This window comes from Gigantopelta aegis, chromosome 3 (assembly GCF_016097555.1).
Source record: "Gigantopelta aegis isolate Gae_Host chromosome 3, Gae_host_genome, whole genome shotgun sequence".
NCBI classification, from domain to species: domain Eukaryota; kingdom Metazoa; phylum Mollusca; class Gastropoda; order Neomphalida; family Peltospiridae; genus Gigantopelta; species Gigantopelta aegis.
This window is the reverse complement of record NC_054701.1, coordinates 79,849,457-79,870,572: the sequence shown is the minus strand read 5'-3', so window position 1 is coordinate 79,870,572 and position 21,116 is coordinate 79,849,457. Positions and strand designations below refer to the sequence as shown.

General features: G+C 37.6%; 1 protein-coding gene across 2 annotated transcripts; it reads left to right on the top strand.

The window, feature by feature from the left end:
• The first annotated feature begins 251 nt into the window (after positions 1 to 251).
• Positions 252 to 20,384, top strand: LOC121369140 (A-kinase anchor protein 1, mitochondrial-like). Of its 2 annotated transcripts, none has more exons than XM_041494013.1 (9): positions 252 to 410; positions 6,015 to 8,405; positions 9,037 to 9,265; positions 10,293 to 10,432; positions 11,691 to 11,871; positions 12,546 to 12,693; positions 14,747 to 14,814; positions 15,599 to 15,735; positions 20,162 to 20,384. In XM_041494013.1, exons 2-9 carry the CDS (start codon positions 6,027 to 6,029, stop codon positions 20,225 to 20,227), a joined length of 3,348 nt encoding a protein of 1,115 aa, XP_041349947.1. In that variant the 5' UTR covers positions 252 to 410; positions 6,015 to 6,026; the 3' UTR covers positions 20,228 to 20,384. The 2 variants fall into 2 exon arrangements, with proteins under 2 accessions (XP_041349947.1, XP_041349946.1); XM_041494012.1 differs by having other exon boundaries at positions 252 to 420.
• Positions 20,385 to 21,116: the final 732 nt, after the last annotated feature.

The window sequence follows — 21,116 nt, the reverse complement described above, 5'->3', positions numbered from 1 at the left end:
TAGATGAACAATTACTTCCAATCTTTATATGGTAAAACATATCGAATACCTCTAATATATTAATAATGTTTATTAAATTAATCGAATATCGGTCACGTAAATTTGTTATTTACATAATTTATCATGGAGAAAAAGTAGTTCGGGCACCTTGTTACGTTAGACTGGTCTTTGATACATATTTACGCCATTAAGTGATTCATAGCAACCACCGTTAACCAGTGGACGAAGAACTCGCGCAAATTATCGCGAGAGTAAGGACTGTGTTTGTAAAGTTCAAAGAAAGCACGTGGTACACAAATGATGCACAATTATGCACTTAATTACTATATTGTTTACTTGGCATACGTTAATTAACAAAACTGCATAACCAGGTATCCTACGAACAAAGTCGTCATAGTTGTAGACTGACTGTGAGTATAGGTAAGCTTAACACCTGCTACCAAAATCTCGCGTTGTTTCACTTTCACACGCAATTTCGCAGAATTATTGCACAAACCATTGCAAACCGAGGCAGGCGCAAAATGCGTTAGGCCTATGTCTGAAATAATACCAGGAACTAGATATACAAATTACAAGTTCCTGTTGAGACTGTCGTGGTAAAACTTGAAGGTTGCATAATGATAATCATAATGCCGGGCCTGTAGGGTTGTTTTTTGTGTGTTTTTTTGGTCATCCCCCTTTTTTTGGCCAGTTTTTTTTTTAATGGTAAAATCTTTTATTGTTTACTTTTGGACAATGCCAGTTTGGGATCATCTACTATTTACATTTTCAAAACTACAAAAAATCAACATTATTTTTTTCATTATATTGAAGTTTAGCTTTGCATGTCTGGAGGTAGCTTGAGTGACCTCTAGCCCTCTCCTTTGTTTATTGTTGGTGGCCCTGTTTCGGTGGTTTCGTCATTTTTGCTCAACAGTACGTACATTTGAAGATTACTGACGTTGAATTTTGCATGGGGAAAGTAAACAAATGTCTTTCACATTCACAGAAATGTTCGTAAAAATAAGGTTAAAACAAGCAAAGAATTTAAGAAAGCAAGATCAAACTTAACCCACTCATAAACACGGCACATTTCTTAATACCTTTTTTCTATGATTTTCGAAGACTGTTATTTGAAAGAAAAGTTATTTTTAAAACATATTTTTGTCTGTTCTCAACAGTACCAGTACTGCTATTTTGTTATTGAAGAGATTGTCACAGCGTCTGCTGGCAAAACTCTCTTTTCAGATACTTGCCAAAAATACAGGGCTCGAACTTAAGAATTTTGGGCCTGATCAATAACAGTACGTGTCACTTTTAATACACATGCTAGTTCAGGGCTGAAGACAAGTAGGCTAGGGCTGAGTTCAGCCAGACCGAGCAAAACAAAAACATCTGCTAGACTGGTTTATGTGCTTCACGTTAAACCCAATTTCCACGTACGGAACCAATCATATAGCTCGCGAACGTTGGGAAAACGTTCATTGGATGCTTTCGGTGTGCATATAGGTCATGCTTGACAGTCAGCCCTGACTGTTGCAGTGTCAAGAGACATCGTTGTGGACATTAAACAATACGATTACACACAAGTAAATCTTGATGGAAATTTGTAAAAAAAAAATAACACCACCAACAAATAGTTGTTGACATCAACGAATACTTAATTGCTGATATCTTTGTTAATTTTGCACTCATTCATATCGCGATTTCGGAAAATTAACATGCAGTATTTATGCAAATTGCGGTAAAACATACACTGAATATAATTAGTTTACAATAATCAAGATATTTATTAGATAAAATATAAACATTTGTAGACTGAGGTGACGTCAAAAGTTAGCTAGATTTTTTAAAAAGGCCGTAAATTTCAATTCATTATCTTTTTAATCAAAACTTTTGACGTGAATGGAATAGTTGTAATAACGTGAAGTTGGCATTCTTAGGCTACATATTTTACAGGCTGAAATCAACAACTCAGCATTCTTAGGCTACATATTTTACAAGCTGAAATCAACAACAAGCATTTAACACGATGCGGAAATCAACAACATGGCACAATTATGAAATTGTTTGGGCGGGGAATTAATGGGTTACTTAAAAAAATAAAATAAAAGATGTTCAAACCAACATAAAGATTGCTATTTTAAAGAAGAAGAAAAAAAGAAGAGTATTGGCTCTCAAATTTTTATTAATGTGATAGGCCTTAGAAGTTGGGATACAGGGGACACTGGCTTCCAAAGTCTGCATATCTAACACACCCCCCCCCCCCCCCCCCACACACACACACACACACGCACACACATTGAATAATCAAAGTAATATATATATATTAACTGCCACTACCCCTATTGCTGCTTTGATTTTGATCAGGGAACAGTTTTGCTATTCAGATTTATTCCAGTTTGTATATAATTAGCTGAAAAAGATGCATTTTCATATTCATATATAAATACTCTATACAGTACTGCACAATGGCATTATGGCTAATACAAATCCCATTTGGCTAATGTTTTGGCTACAAGTATTTTTTATCCAGGGTGAGTTCTGAAATAATTTATCAATATCTAAACAACATATATATATATATATATATATATATATATGTATATATAATGAGAAAACATTTATTTTGGACATATAACAATATTTTAATGTCCGTCAATAAAATAAAATACCAGTCACTTCAAACATGGTTAGTCATGCAGATTACAATCCTTCCTTCTACCCAGACTGTCAATATAACATTATTTTCATATTCATTGTATCTTAACATCTAGTCATTCCACTGTGACTGCCAATGAAATTCATCATGTTCCAGGCTTAGAGGTCTATTTAACAAAACATGAAAAATACTAGTCGGCCAGGTTAGTAAATATAAAAATACATTAGCCTACAGATATTATCAGTAGCGCAAGATTCTTTTCTAGCAAGTATGGTACATGTACCACTTAAAAAACAAAGACACTGAGACTGAATCGAATATGACAAAACACATTGCATCTGTGTTGGTGCGAACTACAGCAGCAGAAGACGTAGAACATGCTCTATATTTTGGTTATAGTGATGTTCCAATAATAATTACAATTTTTTTAAATTGCATTTGTTGACCTCTACAGATAAATTATAAAAGTGCATTATAGATTGTTGCTGAAAGTTCTGTATTTTGTTTCTACAGTTTAAAAATTAAATGATAGAATTGATCTAATGTTCAGGTAAATGTTCTGGGAATTGAGTACATTCAGACCTTCTAGAATAATTTTTTTAATCCACTAGCCATGGGATCAGTGATTTTTTAAAGATTTACCAGCCATGATTAAAAATAATTTAATTCCAAACAATTTCCAACACTACTTGTACTTGGTTTTAAGTTTACACGTAGGCCCCTCCATGTTACATTGTTATTGTTATTTTCCCATTCAAATTCATATTCAACGTAGTCCTTTCAGGGTAACTGTGAGTAAGCAGAAAATTTAGCCAAATTATCTTTAAAAATTAGAAGCACACAGTTGGTTTTCCAGCAAAATAACAATCATTACATTATTCAGGGGTTTGAATTCTACTTGGAGCCATGGTTTTCCTCTCATGGAACATTGCGTTTCCTCTCATTTTAATCATCCTTTCCGTGGGGGGGGGGGGGGGGGGGGGGGTGTTGATCGTCATGTAAACTTCTGGGTCCAAATTTTCAAAGCTATCTTAGCGCTACAATATCGTAAAACTGTCCTAAACGATGACGTTGCACATTAAATTACATGGTGATGTCATTATGAATCTAAATGCGGCAGCATTTCTTATTTGGTTTCACTTTCCCCTGCACCCCTCTAGATTTCTTCCCTTTTTTTACTGTTCACCAATTCCCACCCCTGATTATTCTTTTGCCAAATTAAATTAAAATTTGACATTTGTTCTTCACTCTTTTACGTTTGAAAATATATTCATACTCTCCTGGCAAGTGATTAGCGAGACGTTTACAATGCTCACTGAATATTAATCAGGGAACATTTTGTTGTCACAAAACATGATTTCTAGTTTTGAAAATTGATTAGCAATTATTGTTTAATGTTTTAAAATTGTGTGGCGATCTCTGAAAGTTGTGTAGCAAATCGCAATGTGATATTGAAAAAAATATTCCCTTTTTCATGTAAATTATCCCAACTTATAAAATGTAGTAATAATAATAATGTTAGTAGTAATAATAATTTAAGAATGTATCAAATATTGGGGCAGGCTGGGTTTTAGAAATCATGTTCTGTTTAAAAAAAAAAAAATGCGAAAGGTACTCTTGTTTTCATATTTTAGATGGACAACAATTTTTTTTACCGAGATGAAATTAAGATGCACTATTATCCCAAAAATTAAGAACTGATTCATAACAGTCACAATTGGAGAGTGATAGAGCAAGAACTGCATTTCATTAAACATGAATTATTAGAACTGCATTTCAGAGGACAGAATTTTATGAACATTCCAAACACTTGGGTTAAAATAGCTGAAAATATCTTTCAAGAAATTGAGATTTTTTTTCTCTTCAGATTCTATGAAAATGTATTTCATGCCATCTTATATTTTAAAATATGGGGGGAACTGCCTCTAAAGGTGGTTAAAGGGACACACCCTAGTTACGGCTAGTTGTTAACCGATACGGCATTGTTTTTCGCTGTTAAACCCATTTTTTCTTTACTTTACTTACCGTTTATTATTTATAATATACATTTCCATTCACCTGAAGTGTTTTTTGGTAATCCTGGTGTTTGTAATACCACAAAATGCATTTTTCTTATTTCTGAAAAACTCACACGCGCGTCTGAGAAAAAAACGTTGAGCAGACAAGGTCTAATCTATTTTTAGAGGGGATATTTCCATTTCAATGTCACAGACGTTGGTATACCACGTGACCGTTATCATTTTGGTTCGGTTTGTTTTCTCGTGCACGGTTCGCGCAATCAACATCCGATTTGTTGTTGTTCATTTGTGAGATTTTTCTTCAGTTCGTGAATATTTTCAGTAACAATAAAGTTCAGACAAGTAAGTATCTCAATACAAAACATTAGAAACCCTATATAAAACCTGCTTTTTCACTCCATTTGATAAAAACATGATCTAAGTGTGTTACAGGTTTGTAGATTAACCAAATTATAATTTATTTTCGCTGGATGGAACTAGGGTAGGGTGTGCTGCTTTAATGTTTGGATTTTTTTCTCTCACAGAAGACCTTACATGGCATTGTCTAGGGCAGGATCTTTATCCCCTGAAATCATTGCATAACTCCTTACACTGTTTAGATTTGACGAAGTTTAAACATTGATGTTGATCATTGATTCATTTACGTATTTACTACTTTTTTGACACCCAATAAAATAGGTGATGTTTTTTTAAACGTTCATTATTTAATTGATTTTTATCCCCATTTCAACCTAGCCACCACCGTCCCAAACTATTAAGATCAATCCAACATGTTTTATTCTAACCTAATGTGTCAGAAATTGTAGAAACCCAGTTATTTGCAATCAAATATTACATAAAATTATTTCACCAAATTATAAAAAAAAAATTGTCAATTGCTATTAAAATTCGTAATTGTTGAGTGCCAAAGCTAGCGTTGTGTGTAATTGAAAGTCGAGCAGTTAATGCAAACTAATAATAATCGATGATGAAATTCCAACAATTCACAACATTAATTGTCTACCGTTTAATTGATTAAATTATCACCAAAAATTGTGTCCAGTCTGATATTTTAAAAATGAAAGCAAGATTTAATTAAACATTTATAGTATAGGATGGAATAAAGTAATTTCAATCTGTTTGGTTCCACTGGAGTTTAATTTGTTATTCGATGGTGGTGCTGTCTGTGTTGCATTGAATATTAACTTTTCATAATTTAGATCCAAGTGTTGAAATGTTCATATATTTTTTTTTACATTTGGACATCCTCCAGGGAAAGGTAAAAGTTCCTATTCTAATTAAATAAAACCCTGCTATGAAACATGGTACATAACGTGTCCAATTTTAAACCCAATATCTTCTCTGTGTTTTTTCAGGATCAACTTTCAATGGCAAACTTCAGATCAGTACTGGCTTATGCCCTTCCGACAGTAACAGCCTTGCTTGGGCTTCTGTGGTTCTTCGGAATTAGGAAGGGTGATGGAGACAAGATCACTGATAGAAAAAGGACTAAGCAAAGGGATAAAACAGTTGACCATACAGCTTCAGGAGATTCCAAATCTGAAAGTGTGAAGAATTTAACTGAAGTGAAGACCAATATCCAAGAGTCGGTTGCTAAAGAAGTAAATTCCTCGCCATCACAGTTGTCTGAAGAGATTGTTTCAGAGAGTTCGAAGGAGAGTTTCTGCTCTGCTGTATCAGTACAGGATGTAACTCTGACCTCGGATATCAAGTCCTCTACAACAACTCCATGTCAAGAACAAACAGCATTGCAAGATGCTTCCTTGCCAAGAGCCCACAGTGATTCTCAAACAAATTTCGCATTTCAAGACTCTGAGCAAAGCCTTTCGAGCCAATCTGTTTGTACAAAGCTGCCAAAACATACCTCCGAAGAGAACAAACATCACCAAATAATAAGTGCGTCGAACAAGTCATGTGACCTGTCATCTGTGGAACATAGTTCTGAGTCTTACAATAGCATGCTGACTTCAGAGAGCTCTTGGTTTGATGTGGATAGTGAGAGGTCTGAGCCCACCGTTACCACTTCAGTAAGCATTGCTCAAGCTGATATATACCTTCCTGAACCAGAATCAGCTAACAAGAATACAAATGCATGTATCGAAACAGACCTGTTATCTTCTACTCGTACTTCAGAAGTGCCCATCATAACGTCAAACCAGAATTCCTCAATTCCAGATGCAACCAATGATATTGCTTTAAATATTTCATCCAACAAGGTTGATGATGAGATCTCAGATGTGTCAAGCAGCGGGGAGGCCCGTTTGACCAGTGTTGTGAACACTGATAGTGAAAATGACAGTCGGTGTGAGAAAATAGTTTACACACTATCTACAATCAAAAGTAATACCAAAGTTCATTGCCAGCCTACGTATTCAAACGAAGCTACATATAAAACCCAGTCAGTGTCGTCGGACAAACGTGATTATGAAGTCAGTATTTTAAAACGTGAAGTAGGCATCAGTCCTCTTTCAGACAGTTCCAGTGAACAAAATGTATTCAATCAAAGTGCCACCAGTTCAAAGAGTGAAGTCGTTGCCAGTTCTAAGAATGAAGTATTTTCAAACGTGGAGAGTGAAGTAATTGCAAACTTGGAGAGTGAAGTAACTGCAAACACAGAGGGTGAAGTAATTGCAAACACAGAGGGTGAAGTAATTGCAAACTTGGAGAGTGAAGTAATTGCAAACTTGGAGAGTAAAGTAACTGCAAACACAGAGGGTGAAGTAATTGCAAACTTGGAGAGTGAAGTAATTGCAAACACGGAGGGTGAAGTAATTGCAAACTTGGAGAGTAAAGTAACTGCAAACACAGAGGGTGAAGTAATTGCAAACTTGGAGAGTGAAGTAATTGCAAACTTGGAGAGTGGAGTAATTGCAAACTCGGAGAGTGGAGTAGTTGCAAACTCGGAGAGTGGAGTAATTGCAAACTCGGAGAGTGGAGTAATGGCAAAATCGGAGAGTGGAGTAATTGCAAACTTGGAGAGTGAAGTAATTGCAAACTTGGAGAGTGAAGTAATTGCAAACTTGGAGAGTGAAGTAATTGCAAACTTGGAGAGTGAAGTAATTGCAAATTCGGAGAGTGAAGTAATTGCAAACTCAGATAGTGAAGTAATTGCAAACTTGGAGAGTGAAGTAATTGCAAACTCGGAGAGTGGAGTAACTGCAACCTCAGAGAATGGGGTTGTTTCAGAGTATGAAGATGATACCACCAATTCCAAGTGCCAAGTTGATAATGAGAAATGGGACAGTGAAGTAAAACCTACAAATGATAACTGGGATGTTTGTACAGACAAGACTGGGAGTACTGGAGATTTAGAGCCAGAACTTAAATCTCAAAGTACAGAGGTGGAAGAAAAGTCTGAAAATGTTTCTTCATCAGATTTATTGACATTGTTGTCGTCTGCTTGTGGTGATGGTGATGAGCTTTCGCAGTCTACAGTCAGCAATAATAGTCGATCTCAAACGCCTGTCTCTAATGTGCAAACGGTTTCAGTAGTAACCGATGGTGAAATTGAATTACAAAGCCACAATGTCTCTGGTGGTAACACAGCCGGCAGTTCATCAAATAATGTAGATAACCCTCTGTCTTGTGAAGTTTCCACTGAATTGTCAGCAGTTGATGGAAAAGAAGAAAGTCGAGGACATGATAGCACTGGTTCGGTTCATCACGCCTCACCTAGTCAGGAAAATATGGCTGATAGTCCGGGAGTGCAGCAGACTGATTCGCCAGGTTGCGACAATAACAGTGAGGTAAGGAATGTTATAGGGCAGGGCTCTAATGTAATGTCGGATCTGACGGTACTTGGTGTAACTGCAGAATTAATTGCTGCTTTTTTTCTTTTTCTGCTACTGGAAGAAAAAATTTGCTTTTAATTGAAGGGATATTTTTGTGTTTATTTATTACAAAAGTTACAGACCAGGGCCTCGTTCCACGAAGCGATCTTAGCCCTAAAATTACCTTAAACGCATAGCACTATGCACTTAAGATGACCTTAACACTAAGATCGCTTCGTGGAACGGGGCCCAGGGGCCTAATTCACAAAGCTCTCTTAGGCTCAGCTAGACAACAAAACATCTTCTTTGCAAGTCTTTTAGCATTGCACTGCGAGATCGCAAAGTTGCGGGAGTTCAGTCCCTGTTTAAAAAAAATTTATAGACAGGCTCGCAGGTGTCGTTGGTGAGCATTTTGCCTATGGCAAGAAACCTTTGAAAATTGTTATAGTTATACCAAGTAATATTTGTGTTTATTTTATTACATGTGTCAATGTATTCTACCAATGATGTTTATCAAATTGGCATTGTTAAAGCGTTTTAATACTTTACTAAATATTGTGCATCGTGTCAATTACGATTGTGATATATAATTAGTTTATGTTGATAGGCTTCCAATGACAGTGGTAGAGGAGGCAGTGTTACGGAGACGTTAATTCCTCCACAGAACACGGAGAACCACACTGAGCGGTATGAGTTCAACTTCCCATCAGAACTGTGCGGCAGGCTTATCGGGAAGTTTGGCAAAAACATCAACTATCTGAAGGAGTTATCTGGAGCACACATTTCCCTCAAGAATAACCCATTCACCCCTGATTTTCAGATCTGCTTAATAGAAGGTTGGGTATAATAATGTTTAGAATCACTGTTTGTGTCTGATTTATCTATTGTTTTCTAATTTAATGCCTCGCTTACTTGCGATAGGGATGTTGGCAATCGGAACACAATAACAGAACCGACTTGACTTGTTTAATATGTCTAGCAGTTTGGATAACATTTCACATCTGTACAAGATAATACTTTTTTTGTTTATCAATTAACAAGAGAAATCTTGCCAATATATTAGTTGATATCTGTCGGACAATGGATATATTGCCCTGTAGGCTATTTGAGCAACTGACATCACCGTTCCTGGTGACAATTCACTAATGAATAAACTGAACAAGACCATGCATTATCGTGTTACATTGTATTGTGCATATAATTCTTTTGTTATGGGTGGTTAGAGAGAGTTGAGTTTGTTAAATTACTTACCCACTCCGGAAGAAGGGGTGGAGAGCCAAAAGAGAAAATGGGTACAATGGTTTAGGATCAAACATGACAAAATAGGGTAGGACATACAATTTATAAAAAAAAATATATTTGAAACTTCATTCACCTGTACAGGTCGAGATAAATTATCACTAAATAATACTAATACATGTAATACTAAAAAAAAAAAAAATGTACATAATAATAATAAAAAAAGGAGGAAAAAAACAGGTCAGCCAGTTTTTGAGGTACTATATGGGTTGGGTTCCTTGAAACATTGCTTTTCAGCCTTATATAAAGTATATTGTAATTGATCAGAAATTTGGGCTAGTGCTTTATTTTGGTGGACTAGAGGAATTTACAAACCCACTAACCCTGTGACTAGTGACTTTATAAAAAAAATCGTCATACCCTGTGCTATTCGAGAGATTCAGATTCCAAAAAGTATTTGCCAAGAGGTTTGCTATACATGTTGTAATTTGTTTCAGAGAATATACTTCAGTTTATTTAACTGTCAGGATTAAATATTGATTAATCTGTATTTTGTTTAGTGGGTATTCAAATTTATTTCACTGTCAGAATTAAATACAGATATTTGTGTGTCCTGTTCTGTAGGAAAGCAAGCGGAAGTGGACAAGGCGTTGGTGAATATTCGTAAGAAATTTCCCCGACACCAATTTCCACAGGTTGATTTCACTCCTCTGGGACAACAACAACCAGCTGAAACGCCAGTACTCGTGCCAGATATTGTACAGGTAACAGCATACCATTTCAACATTTCAAGGGAGCCATGACTGATATATCAAAGGCAACGGTATGTGCTATCCTGTCTGTGGGACGTAGCCCGGTGTGGGATCGATCCCTGTCGGTATATCAAAGGCCGTGGGATGGTGCATATAAAAGATCCCTTGCTGCTAATCAAAAAGAGTAGCCCATGAAGTGGAGTCAGCGGGTTTCCTCTCTCACTATCTGTGTGGTCCTTAACCATATGTCTGATGTCATATAACAGTAAATAAAATAAGACCATTTCTTTCTTTTTCCTGTCTGTGGGATGGTGCATATAAAAGATTCCTTGTTACTAATGAAAAAATATAGCGGGTTTCCTCTCTTAAGACTATATGTCAAAATGACCAAATATTTGACATCCAATAGCGGATGATTAATAAATCGGTGTGCTCGAGTGGTGTCATTAAAAAAAAAAAACTTTAACTTTCATGGAAGCTATCACTCAACCCCTTTGACTAGTTCAAGGAAAGTGATTTTTATCTCCTTGTTTGTTACAAACTATAAATCGAACATCAATGAAACTTTGTTAAACATGAATGTTCATTACCATGCATATGAGAAAAGGGGGGGGGGGAATTGTTTTTGATGGGGTGGGGGTTGTTTGTTTAACATGCTGTCATCTATAGATTCATCTGTCTATAATATTGATTTATGGTAGGTGATATATTTAATTCCATGGAAGTTTTGCTGATAATTTAGCTAAATTACAATTGGTATATATTATGACACATTCATTTAAATTCAGTAAATTCAGTGAAAGTTTTTGTCATGATTAGGTTCCCCTTGGAATCATGAACTCTTATTCATAAGAACATTGCATCATATTTATATTTAACCTTTTGCAAACTTCAATGTTGAACATCATAAAAAAAAATTCTACTCTGTACTCTTTTGTTAAATAGGACCTGTAAATAATGTGTATTAACCCGAGAGAATCTGTCGGTAAAAATAGTTTTATTACTGAATGTTGTTTGTGTTTTTGAAAATCAGAAGAAAATTATTTATATATATATATACAGAGAGAGAGAGAGAGAGAGAGAGGAGAGAGAGAGGGAGAGAGAGGTGTGGGATGGGGAGAGAGGTGTGGGATTGGGATAGAGAGAGATTATAAGCAGAAGTTTAAAGTTTATATTATAAAGATGTCTGTTTTGTTTTTGTTTCTGGGGTTTTATTTGTACACAAATAAAAACCATTAAAATTAATTTTTGATGCATTTTTGTTTTTCAGTTAAGTCTTCCAGAAAGTGTGTCTGTAGACATTGTAATATCCAATATTGTGGACGCCGGTCATATCTTTGTCCAGCAGCCAACTCATCCGACATTCCCCTCGCTGGAAAGACTAAACCACTTCATGATGGCATGTTACAGCCAGGACCAGATGGTACCTGGTCTGCCCAGACCAATCGAAGGTAAGGCTATGGTACATGCTGTCCTGTCCGTGGGAACATATGTATAAATGATCCCTTGCTGAAATATAACAGTTTTCCTCGGAAGACTATCAGAATTATTCAGTGTTTGATATCCAATAATCAGTGATGAATTAATTTGTTCTAGAGAAACAAAACATACTTTACCTTTATCAGTCATATGTACTGTTTATAAGCAGATGATTATGCTAAGAATGAACCCCATGTTCTATCTAGGATTTTATGACAGGGCACTACTTAATTGAAGAGCATTTTTAAGGCAAACTTCATATTTCTTTAGGCAAGTGCTGGATATAATAGATAATTCAATATTCAATAAAAATCAAGGGCAGGGCAGCACTAAATAGTGGCAAGGCACTGCAAGCTTCTATGTATTACTAGCTTCAACACTTCTGCGTTCAATCATGTGATGTCTTCCGGAGTTCGTCAAGAAGTCCCTTCCAGGTGTGGGCAGTTTTGTAGGATGTGCTTTCAACACTGAATGTAGCCTGTCCTGGGTGGAGGAGCCGGCCACGACCGGTATCTGTACCCATGACAGCCGTACATTAAAACAGCCTGCTCTGAATGTACACGTTGAGCCCTCTGACCTGACCTGAATGTGATGTATTTGTGTGTTATTGGTGTCTCATCTTACAGTTTGACTTTCTGTCTTGTAGTTGGTGTGATCTGTGCGTGTGTTTCTGGGGGCGGTTGGTACAGAGCTCAGATCATGTCTGTGATAGAGGATTCTGATGAGTGTGACGTCAAATACGTCGACTACGGTGGATACGCCAGGGTGCAGGCACCTTCGCTCAAACAAATCAGGTAATTGAAATGGGCTCTTTTTTTTAATTATTATTATTATTTATTTATTATTATTTTTTTAGAAATATTTTCAAAATTCGTTGATTTTTATCATTCCTAATTTACACTTATTTATACAGTTGGTGAGCAAACTCCACAATGGACTTAAATAGTTCTCAGTAGCAAAATGCTCCCCAGAAGTGCTGTCCGTATAGGATCGATCCCCGTTGGTGGCCCATTCCAGCCAGTGCACCATGACTGGTATATCAAAGGCTGTGGTATGTACTATCCTGTCTATCCCAAGCTACTAATGGAAAAATGTAGCTGGTTTCCTCTCTGACTGTTAGAATTACCAAATGTTTGACATCCAATAGCTGATGATTAATAAATCAATGCGCTCTAGTGGTTAAAACAAACTTTAACTTAAATAGTTCCTTGACATTAATGAGTTATCGTGTGGGTGATAGCTTGGTGGTAGAGAGCTTACTAAGGTCGACAGTCACTTTTTGCACCCTTGTTTTGGCTTCGTACACAATAAATATATATCACCGTAATTTCACTTGAAATCCATATTTCGTAAAATGTAAAAAAAAAATGAATCGAGATTTTCTTCACACTTACTTCAGGTGCATTAGTAATGTTCAAACAAAAAAAGAATTCATTAGCAGAAACGTCATGTGCTTGGTTTATTGTTATTGTAAGGAGATGCAGTGATGTCATTCAAATTCATAATTAGCTTCGCCACATTAACATAAAACTAGTCTAATAACCTTGACCCCTGTCAAAATTCTATAACACTCCCAACAACTGGTCATGGTTTTTGGGGGTGGGTTTTTTTCCATAATTCTGCCCAAACTATTAAGTTTTAAGTTTTACAAGATGAAAGAAATAAAAAGTACCTTTTGTCAAATATATCATATCCAAAAATTACAGTAAGATATGCTATATTTATTGTGTACGAAGCCAAAATAAGGGTCCGGAAAGTGACTGTCGTCGACCTTAGGATCAATCCCCTTCAATGGATTCAATGTAGCTCAAACTTAGCAGGCAGCAAATGCCACTTAAAATGCAAGTTATTTTCTAATAATCAAGATCACAAGCAGGTTTTGCTTTTAATCCTATTTTTGACAGTATTCGAGGTATATTGAGAATTCAGTATTTTTTTAAGATCAATGTCAGAAATTGTATGCTTTTGTCCACGTTTATATCTCACGTCTTCCATTGATATTTAAAAATTGCACCATATGTCTAATTAGGAACTAATTTCTACAACTGCTTGTCACTTACTAGCATTTGCTTTCGTCTTGAAATCCTGAGAAGCAAAAAAAAAAAAGGCCTTGGTTTGTGCTCTCCTGTCAGTTCAAAAATGTACTTAAAATATCCGTGGTTTTCAGTAGGAGTAGTTAGCATATGTAATAGCAAGATGCTTTAACTCTCATGGTCTAGACCAAATGTTGAAGTTTGTGTGTGATAGGTAGTCCAAGATTAGTTGATATTCTTTTTTCTGTCCTTGGTGTATTTTGTTATTTTGTTAAAGGGACATTCCTGAGTTTGCTGCAATTTTAAAGATGTTATATGAAATATATTTTTCTGCATAAAATATTAGTGGCTGTATATTAGACGTGTTTCTGATCATTCTAATATGTGTATTAGGTTAAATTTCATTTTATTTCTTGAAATATCTTTTTTTCATACGTACGAAATTATTTGAAGGCAAAATCCAGTTTGGGCTTCTTAAAATATTAAGACGACCAGAAACACATTGAATATACAGACACTGATATTCTACACAAGAAAATATATTTAATATGTTAAGTTAATCAAAGAAATTTTTTATTAATCAGAATCATCTTACAATGCAGCAAACTCAGAAATGTCCCTTTAATGTAATGTAATTTATTTTATTGGTGATCTATACTGTTAGTTTGTTTGGATGAACATGCATTTTTTTTGTAACACATTTTCAGCTAATAGGACCATTTTTACACATACAGTTATATAATAAATACTTCTTTTTAAAAATAATAAGTTACTGTATATTCAGTATTTAATATGGACTGTTTGAATTTTACAGGAGTGATTTCATGACATTGCCATTCCAAGCTGTTGAGTGTTACATGGGAAATATCACACCACTACAAGGTAAAAAAAATTGCTGTAACAGTTTTTTTTACGTAAACAGTTAAATGTTTGTCTGCAGACAGATTTTGTTATTTAAAAAAAGTACTGGGTTTCTACTTCTAGTGTTCAATTTCAGATGAATAGTTTGTAGGATGCCAGTTCAGTTTCATTAAACTTGTGTTTTGTTACTTTCAGCAGATATCTGGATTTTGATAGGGCCAGGCACTTGTTTATATTTATTGTGGGGTGGGTTTTTTTTTTTTTTTTTTTATATACAAGAACTTAACTTTTTTTAGTCTGTGTTTGATGCTGACAATTTGTACCTTTTTAAAGACGGGAATTTTTTTTAACCATATTTATTACATTCATAAGTTTGAATAATTAATTTTTGATTATTATTTAGGTCGTAACAGATTATTATGTAAAATGAAATGCTTTACCTGTAATAGTTTTGACATAATCCAATAATGATTTACACAAAACGTTCTATTCTCTGAGGCTTGTTCAGTGTACTCTTTGTTATTGTTATTGTCACATCTTTAAAAAGTAAAAAGGCGAGTTATAGGTATTACTTTTGTGTTAAGGTTTTGCATTTAGATCAGTTTCTCACAAATTATTAGTCCTAGATTAATGAAACTTGGTTTATAGTTGCACCTAAAAATCTGCATATTTTCATCATATTGCACAGAGAAAGTTTATGGTAGGCAAGACATAATTCTGCAGAATTCTTGTTACTGATTATGTAATTGAAGAAGAGCTACCTTGTGAAATACTAAGTCTATAACACGGGTGTTAAACCTTTCAGAGGAAGAGTATTTCAGTGAGCGAGCCAGCACCATTCTTCAGGAGATTACTGAAGGCAAGGTGCTGCAGGCTCAGGTCATCAACAGGGCAGAGGATGGTTTGCCGTACATACACATATACCGAGTCGGTGGAAATAGGGTAAGTTTTATTATATACTGTGTACACATATATACAGAGTCGGTGGAAATAGGGTAAGTTTTATTATATACTGTGTACACATACAGAGTCGGTGGAAATAGGGTAAGTTTTATGTAATAGTTAGAGGACGAGTAACAATACTTTATCGGCGTATAAAGGTAGTGTCGCACGAGACAAAGGCGAGGCGTTAGCCGAGCGTTTTCTCGTGCGACACTACCTTTATACGCCGATAAAGTATTGTTACTCGTCCTCTGTCTTAGAGCAGAGCCAAAATCTCATGCAGCAATACCACTTATAAAGTGAATGTCTGAAGTACTTTATCGGGATATAAATGTACTTCACGTGACCAAATATGAAGCTCCCATTGGACTAGAAATTCAGCTGTGCTCTAATATATACTCTTCAAAAAAAGAAACGCAAAAGGGTACAAATGGGTTATAACTCCGATTTTATGTTTCCTACCGGTTCATGCTTTGTGAATATAAGGTCATTGCATGTCCCAAACACATTCCCACGGTTACATTCGATAAAACGCAGCTACTGTACAATAAAGTTCCAAAATGTGAATATTCGCAAAAACGCAGCCACATGCAAACCATGTCACCACTGCACGTGCGTTGTCTACACGTGCAACATGAACACCGACAGTATAAAAGTGCAGGGTGTTCGCTTGCCTGGCCTCTGTATCTGGCCGACAGTTGACAATCCAGGACATGCCACGTCTCAGTGAACCGCAGAGAAACAATGCCATCGGCCGACTAGACGCAGGCGAATCCAGAACGGCCATTGCCAGGGCATTCCATGTGTCCCCAAGCACCATCTCCAGACTGTGGGACCGTTACCAGCAACATGGATCAACACGTGACCTCCCTAGATCCGGTCGACCACGGGTCACTACCCCCGGGCAGGACCGCTACATCCGGTTGACTACTGCCACCTCCACAGCCGCAGCAATACCAGGTTTGCGCAGGATATCCGACCAGACCGTACGGAACCACCTACGTGAGGTAGGAATTCGTGCCAGACGTCCAGTTCGAGGTGTCATCTTAACACCACAACACCGTCGACTCCGACTGCAGTGGTGCCAGATTCATCGACAATGGCCTCAACTGCGATGGAGACAGGTGTGGTTCAGTGACGAGTCCCGATTTCTGCTCTGACGTCATGATGGAAGATGTCGCGTGTATAGGCGTCGTGGTGAACGTTATGCGGCAAACTGCGTGCAGGAAGTGGACAGATTCGGCAGGGGTAGTGTCATGGTGTGGGCAGCCATCTCACACACTGGCAGAACTGACCTGGTCCACGTGCAGGGCAACCTGAATGCACAGGGCTACATTGACCAGATCCTCCGGCCACACATCGTTCCAGTTATGGCCAACGCCAACGCAGTGTTCCAACATGACAACGCCAGGCCTCACACAGCACGTCTCACAACGGCTTTCCTACAGAACAACAACATTAATGTCCTTCCTTGGCCATCGATATCACCGGATTTGAACCCAATTGAGCATCTATGGGACGAGTTGGACCGACACCTCCGACAGCGACAACCACAGCCCCAGACCCTGCCCGAGCTGGCAGCAGCCTTGCAGGCCGAGTGGGCCACCATCCCCCGGGACGTCATCCGTACTCTGGTTGCTTCAATGGGCAGGCGGTGCCAGGCAGTTGTCAACACACGCGGAGGCCACACCCGGTATTGACTCCAGATGACCTTGACCTTGGTGGTGTGTCCTATCACTTACTCACAATGGACTAGAGTGAATTGTGAACAATCCTGCAACATTTGGTAATTATCGGACTCACCATTCAATAATTAAATCAATTCTCCAAATGTTATGACAATGTGGTTTTGCGTTTCTTCTTTTGAAGAGTATATATTGTGTACACATATACAGAGTCGGTGGAAATAGGGCAAGTTTTATTATATACTGTGTACACGTATACCAAGTCGGTGGAAATTGGGTAAGTTTTATTATATACTGTGTACACATATACCAAGTCGGTGGAAATTGGGTAAGTTTTATTATATACTGTGTACACATACAGTCGGTGAAAATAGGGTACATTTTTATTATATACTGTGTACACATACAGTCGGTGGAAATAGGGTACGTTTTTATTATATACTGTGTACACATACAGTCGGTGAAAATAGGGTACATTTTTATTATATACTGTGTACACATACAGTCGGTGAAAATAGGGTACGTTTTTATTATATACTGTGTACACGTATACAGAGTTGGTGGATTTAGGTTAAGGTTTATTATATACTGTGTACACATATACCAAGTCGGTGAAAATAGGGTACGTTTTTATTATATACTATGTACACATATACAATATACAGAGTTCGTTTTTATTACATACTGTATACACACACACACAGTATGTGTGTGTGTGTGTGTGTGTGTGTATATATATATATATATATATATATATATATACACACACACACACATACACTGTGTGTATATATGTATATTTATGTATATGTATGTATGTATATATATATGTGTGTGTGTGTATATATATATATATATATATATATATATATATATACTATGTCATTATTTCACTAAATTAAAATGAAAATTCCAATTGTTTTTAAAATTCGCAATTGGTGAATTTGACAAGTGACAGAGCCTGTTTTTGCCATGGAATTGGGTTTTTTTATATATACTAGGCGGCAATAAAAACGCAATCTCGGAAATGATCATGGTTTATTTTATTATGCGAGATCCCACAAAAATGAAACTGATACCACCAATGAGACCAACCACTGGCCCATCTGACTGGCACTGTCAGCCGTCAACAGTGAATCACGCATAACATCTCTGGCGATGTCAACGTCATGGGGGTCAGTATTTCGTGTGACCTCCATGTGCTGCGATGCACGCCTGCAGCCTCCTAGGCATGGACATGCACAGGCGCCTCACCACACGTCGTGGGATGGCTGCCCAGTGATGCTGCAATGCCTGCTGCAGCTCAGCGAAGTTCTGTGGTGGATTCGGTTGGTTTTGAACACGACGTCCCAGCTCGTCCCACATGTGCTCTATTGGGTTCATGTCCGGGGAAACTGCTGGCCAGTCCAACACAGTGACATGGTGGGCACGAAGAAACGCCTGTGTACGCCTGGCAGTGTGCGGTCGAGCGTTGTCTTGCTGGAAGACGAGCCTGTTTCCGCCATGCCGTCTCATCAATGGGAGGAGGACCGGCCGCAGGATGTTGTTGACGTAGTGTTGCACATTAAGGTTTCCCTGTACCACCACGAGTTCGGACCGGAAGTCAGCATTGATGGCGCCCCAAACCATGACTCCGCCGCCCCCGTAGCGGTCCCTCTCCAGAACACAGGCCTGCGCGACACGTTCTCCACGACGGCGGTAAATGCAACGACGTCTGTCCGAGAAGATGACATCTCGCCATCTCCTGGGTCGCAAATGCCCACCATTCCTGGCCCATAAGAGTCTTGCTTGACGATGTCTGTGCAGGAGGATAAGGCCACGGTAGGGTCGGTGGCAATGCAGTCGTGCTGCGGCAAGACGTCTCCGGACAGTTTGGGCGCTGATGAGTCGTCCCCTGGTTCCCACTTCAGTCCTGGCAGTGCTTGCGGCTGTCAAAAACCGATTGCGCAGGTGCCGCAACCGTATGTTCCGGTCCTGTCTATTGGTCGTTACGCGTGGTGTGCCCGAACGACGGCGGTCATTGACGGTCCCTGTCGTCTGATATCGGTTGAGGAGCCGATTAATGGTTGACGGGTGCACGTGGAACCGTTGTGCTACCCGCAATTGCGAGTTTCCGGCATTCAACAAGCCAATGGCTTGATTCCGATCTGCGTTGTTCAACCGAGGCATCGTGTAGGAGTGAGATACTCATTGCCACCCGCGTGTTCTGAGTGTGCCCGGGTATCAGGAAATGCACGTGCAAAGTGTTATTTCGCCAAGTGGTTGCGTGTGCGCGATTTACCGGATAATGCGTTTTTAGTGTTGTTCCCCTTATGTTGGGAACAGGCCGGAAGTCAACCTTTACATGCTGCTGAAATAATGTGTACCACTGTACCATGTACATTGACGAATAGCGTCAACGAAGTCCAACCGGAACGTATATTATTTTGACAAAAGGAAATTGCGTTATTAATGACGGCTAGTATATATATATATATATAAATTGCAGTGTAACTTAAAACTGTTAGTTGTCCCCTACAGGTTCAACCGGAGGGAACACATAGTTTTCGAGACTTTTTTCCTCGTAATGCCGTAAGAGCTGAAATTTTGTTATATATCAAGTTAAGACTTTTATTCTGATTTACCCATTTTTGATAGAGTTATGGCCCATGAACTTAGGAGGTATAAACATTTATTTGGGCATGTACGGGTCATGTATTGCTTCAGCAGTACTCTCAGAATACTTGTTTGTTTATTTGCAGGTGCTATTCATCAACCGAGAACTGGTGAATCATCGTGCTGTTCGGTGGATAGAGATTTTGCAGTAACAGTTTTGTGATTTTACTGTGCCATTCTTACCAAATAACTGATTTTCTTTTTGAGGGTTCTTGGAAATCTAAAAAAAAAAAACATTCAGGGGATCTTGTTGCTTTTCAATTCAGATCATACATATCTATAGAGTGGAAATAAAAATGGGAAATGGAATTTTCTTTCATTGTTTTTTTTTCATCCATAAATCGGGAAAGTGGAATTTTGTGTCCATTATAGAACATTAAATAAGCCACCAATTTTATTTAAGTTGATTTGATTTTTGTTTTATTTTTGTTTTATGTTGTCAGATATTTGGATTAAGGTTTATACAATCATGTTTAAGATTTGTTCTAATTTACTGTTTAAGTAGAAATAAAATCTGTTGAGATTAGATTTTGTCAGGGCATATTTTATTATGTGACTCTTGTTTAAACATCTGTTTTTAATATTTCAATAACATAGTATTGACCTTCAGGCCTTGGCCTTAACTTTATTCAGTGGTATTCTGTGTGCTATCAAGTTCTGAAATCTAGTAGCCATCTGGGGCCTAATTCAGTAAACTCTCGCACCTTTGCGATCTCGCAGTGCAGTGCTAAAAGACTTGCAAAGAGGATGCTTTGTTTAGCAGAGCCTAAGAGAGCTTTGTGAATTAGGCCCCTAAATATGTTGGTTACCCCACAGTTAAATTTTTTTTTAACTTAATTTTTGTAGCAATTTTTAATTTCACTCTGGTAAGGTGGGAATTTTTGGTAGCCTGCCAGACTACCAGCTTTGGAAATGTGGTAGCTCAAGCTAAATGTTGGTAGCCTAAACATACCTGACTAATGCTAGGGTCAAGCTCTGAAGTTCCTGCCTTACTATGTATGTCCTTGGATGCATTCAAGTATTCACTGAATGGAACAAAAT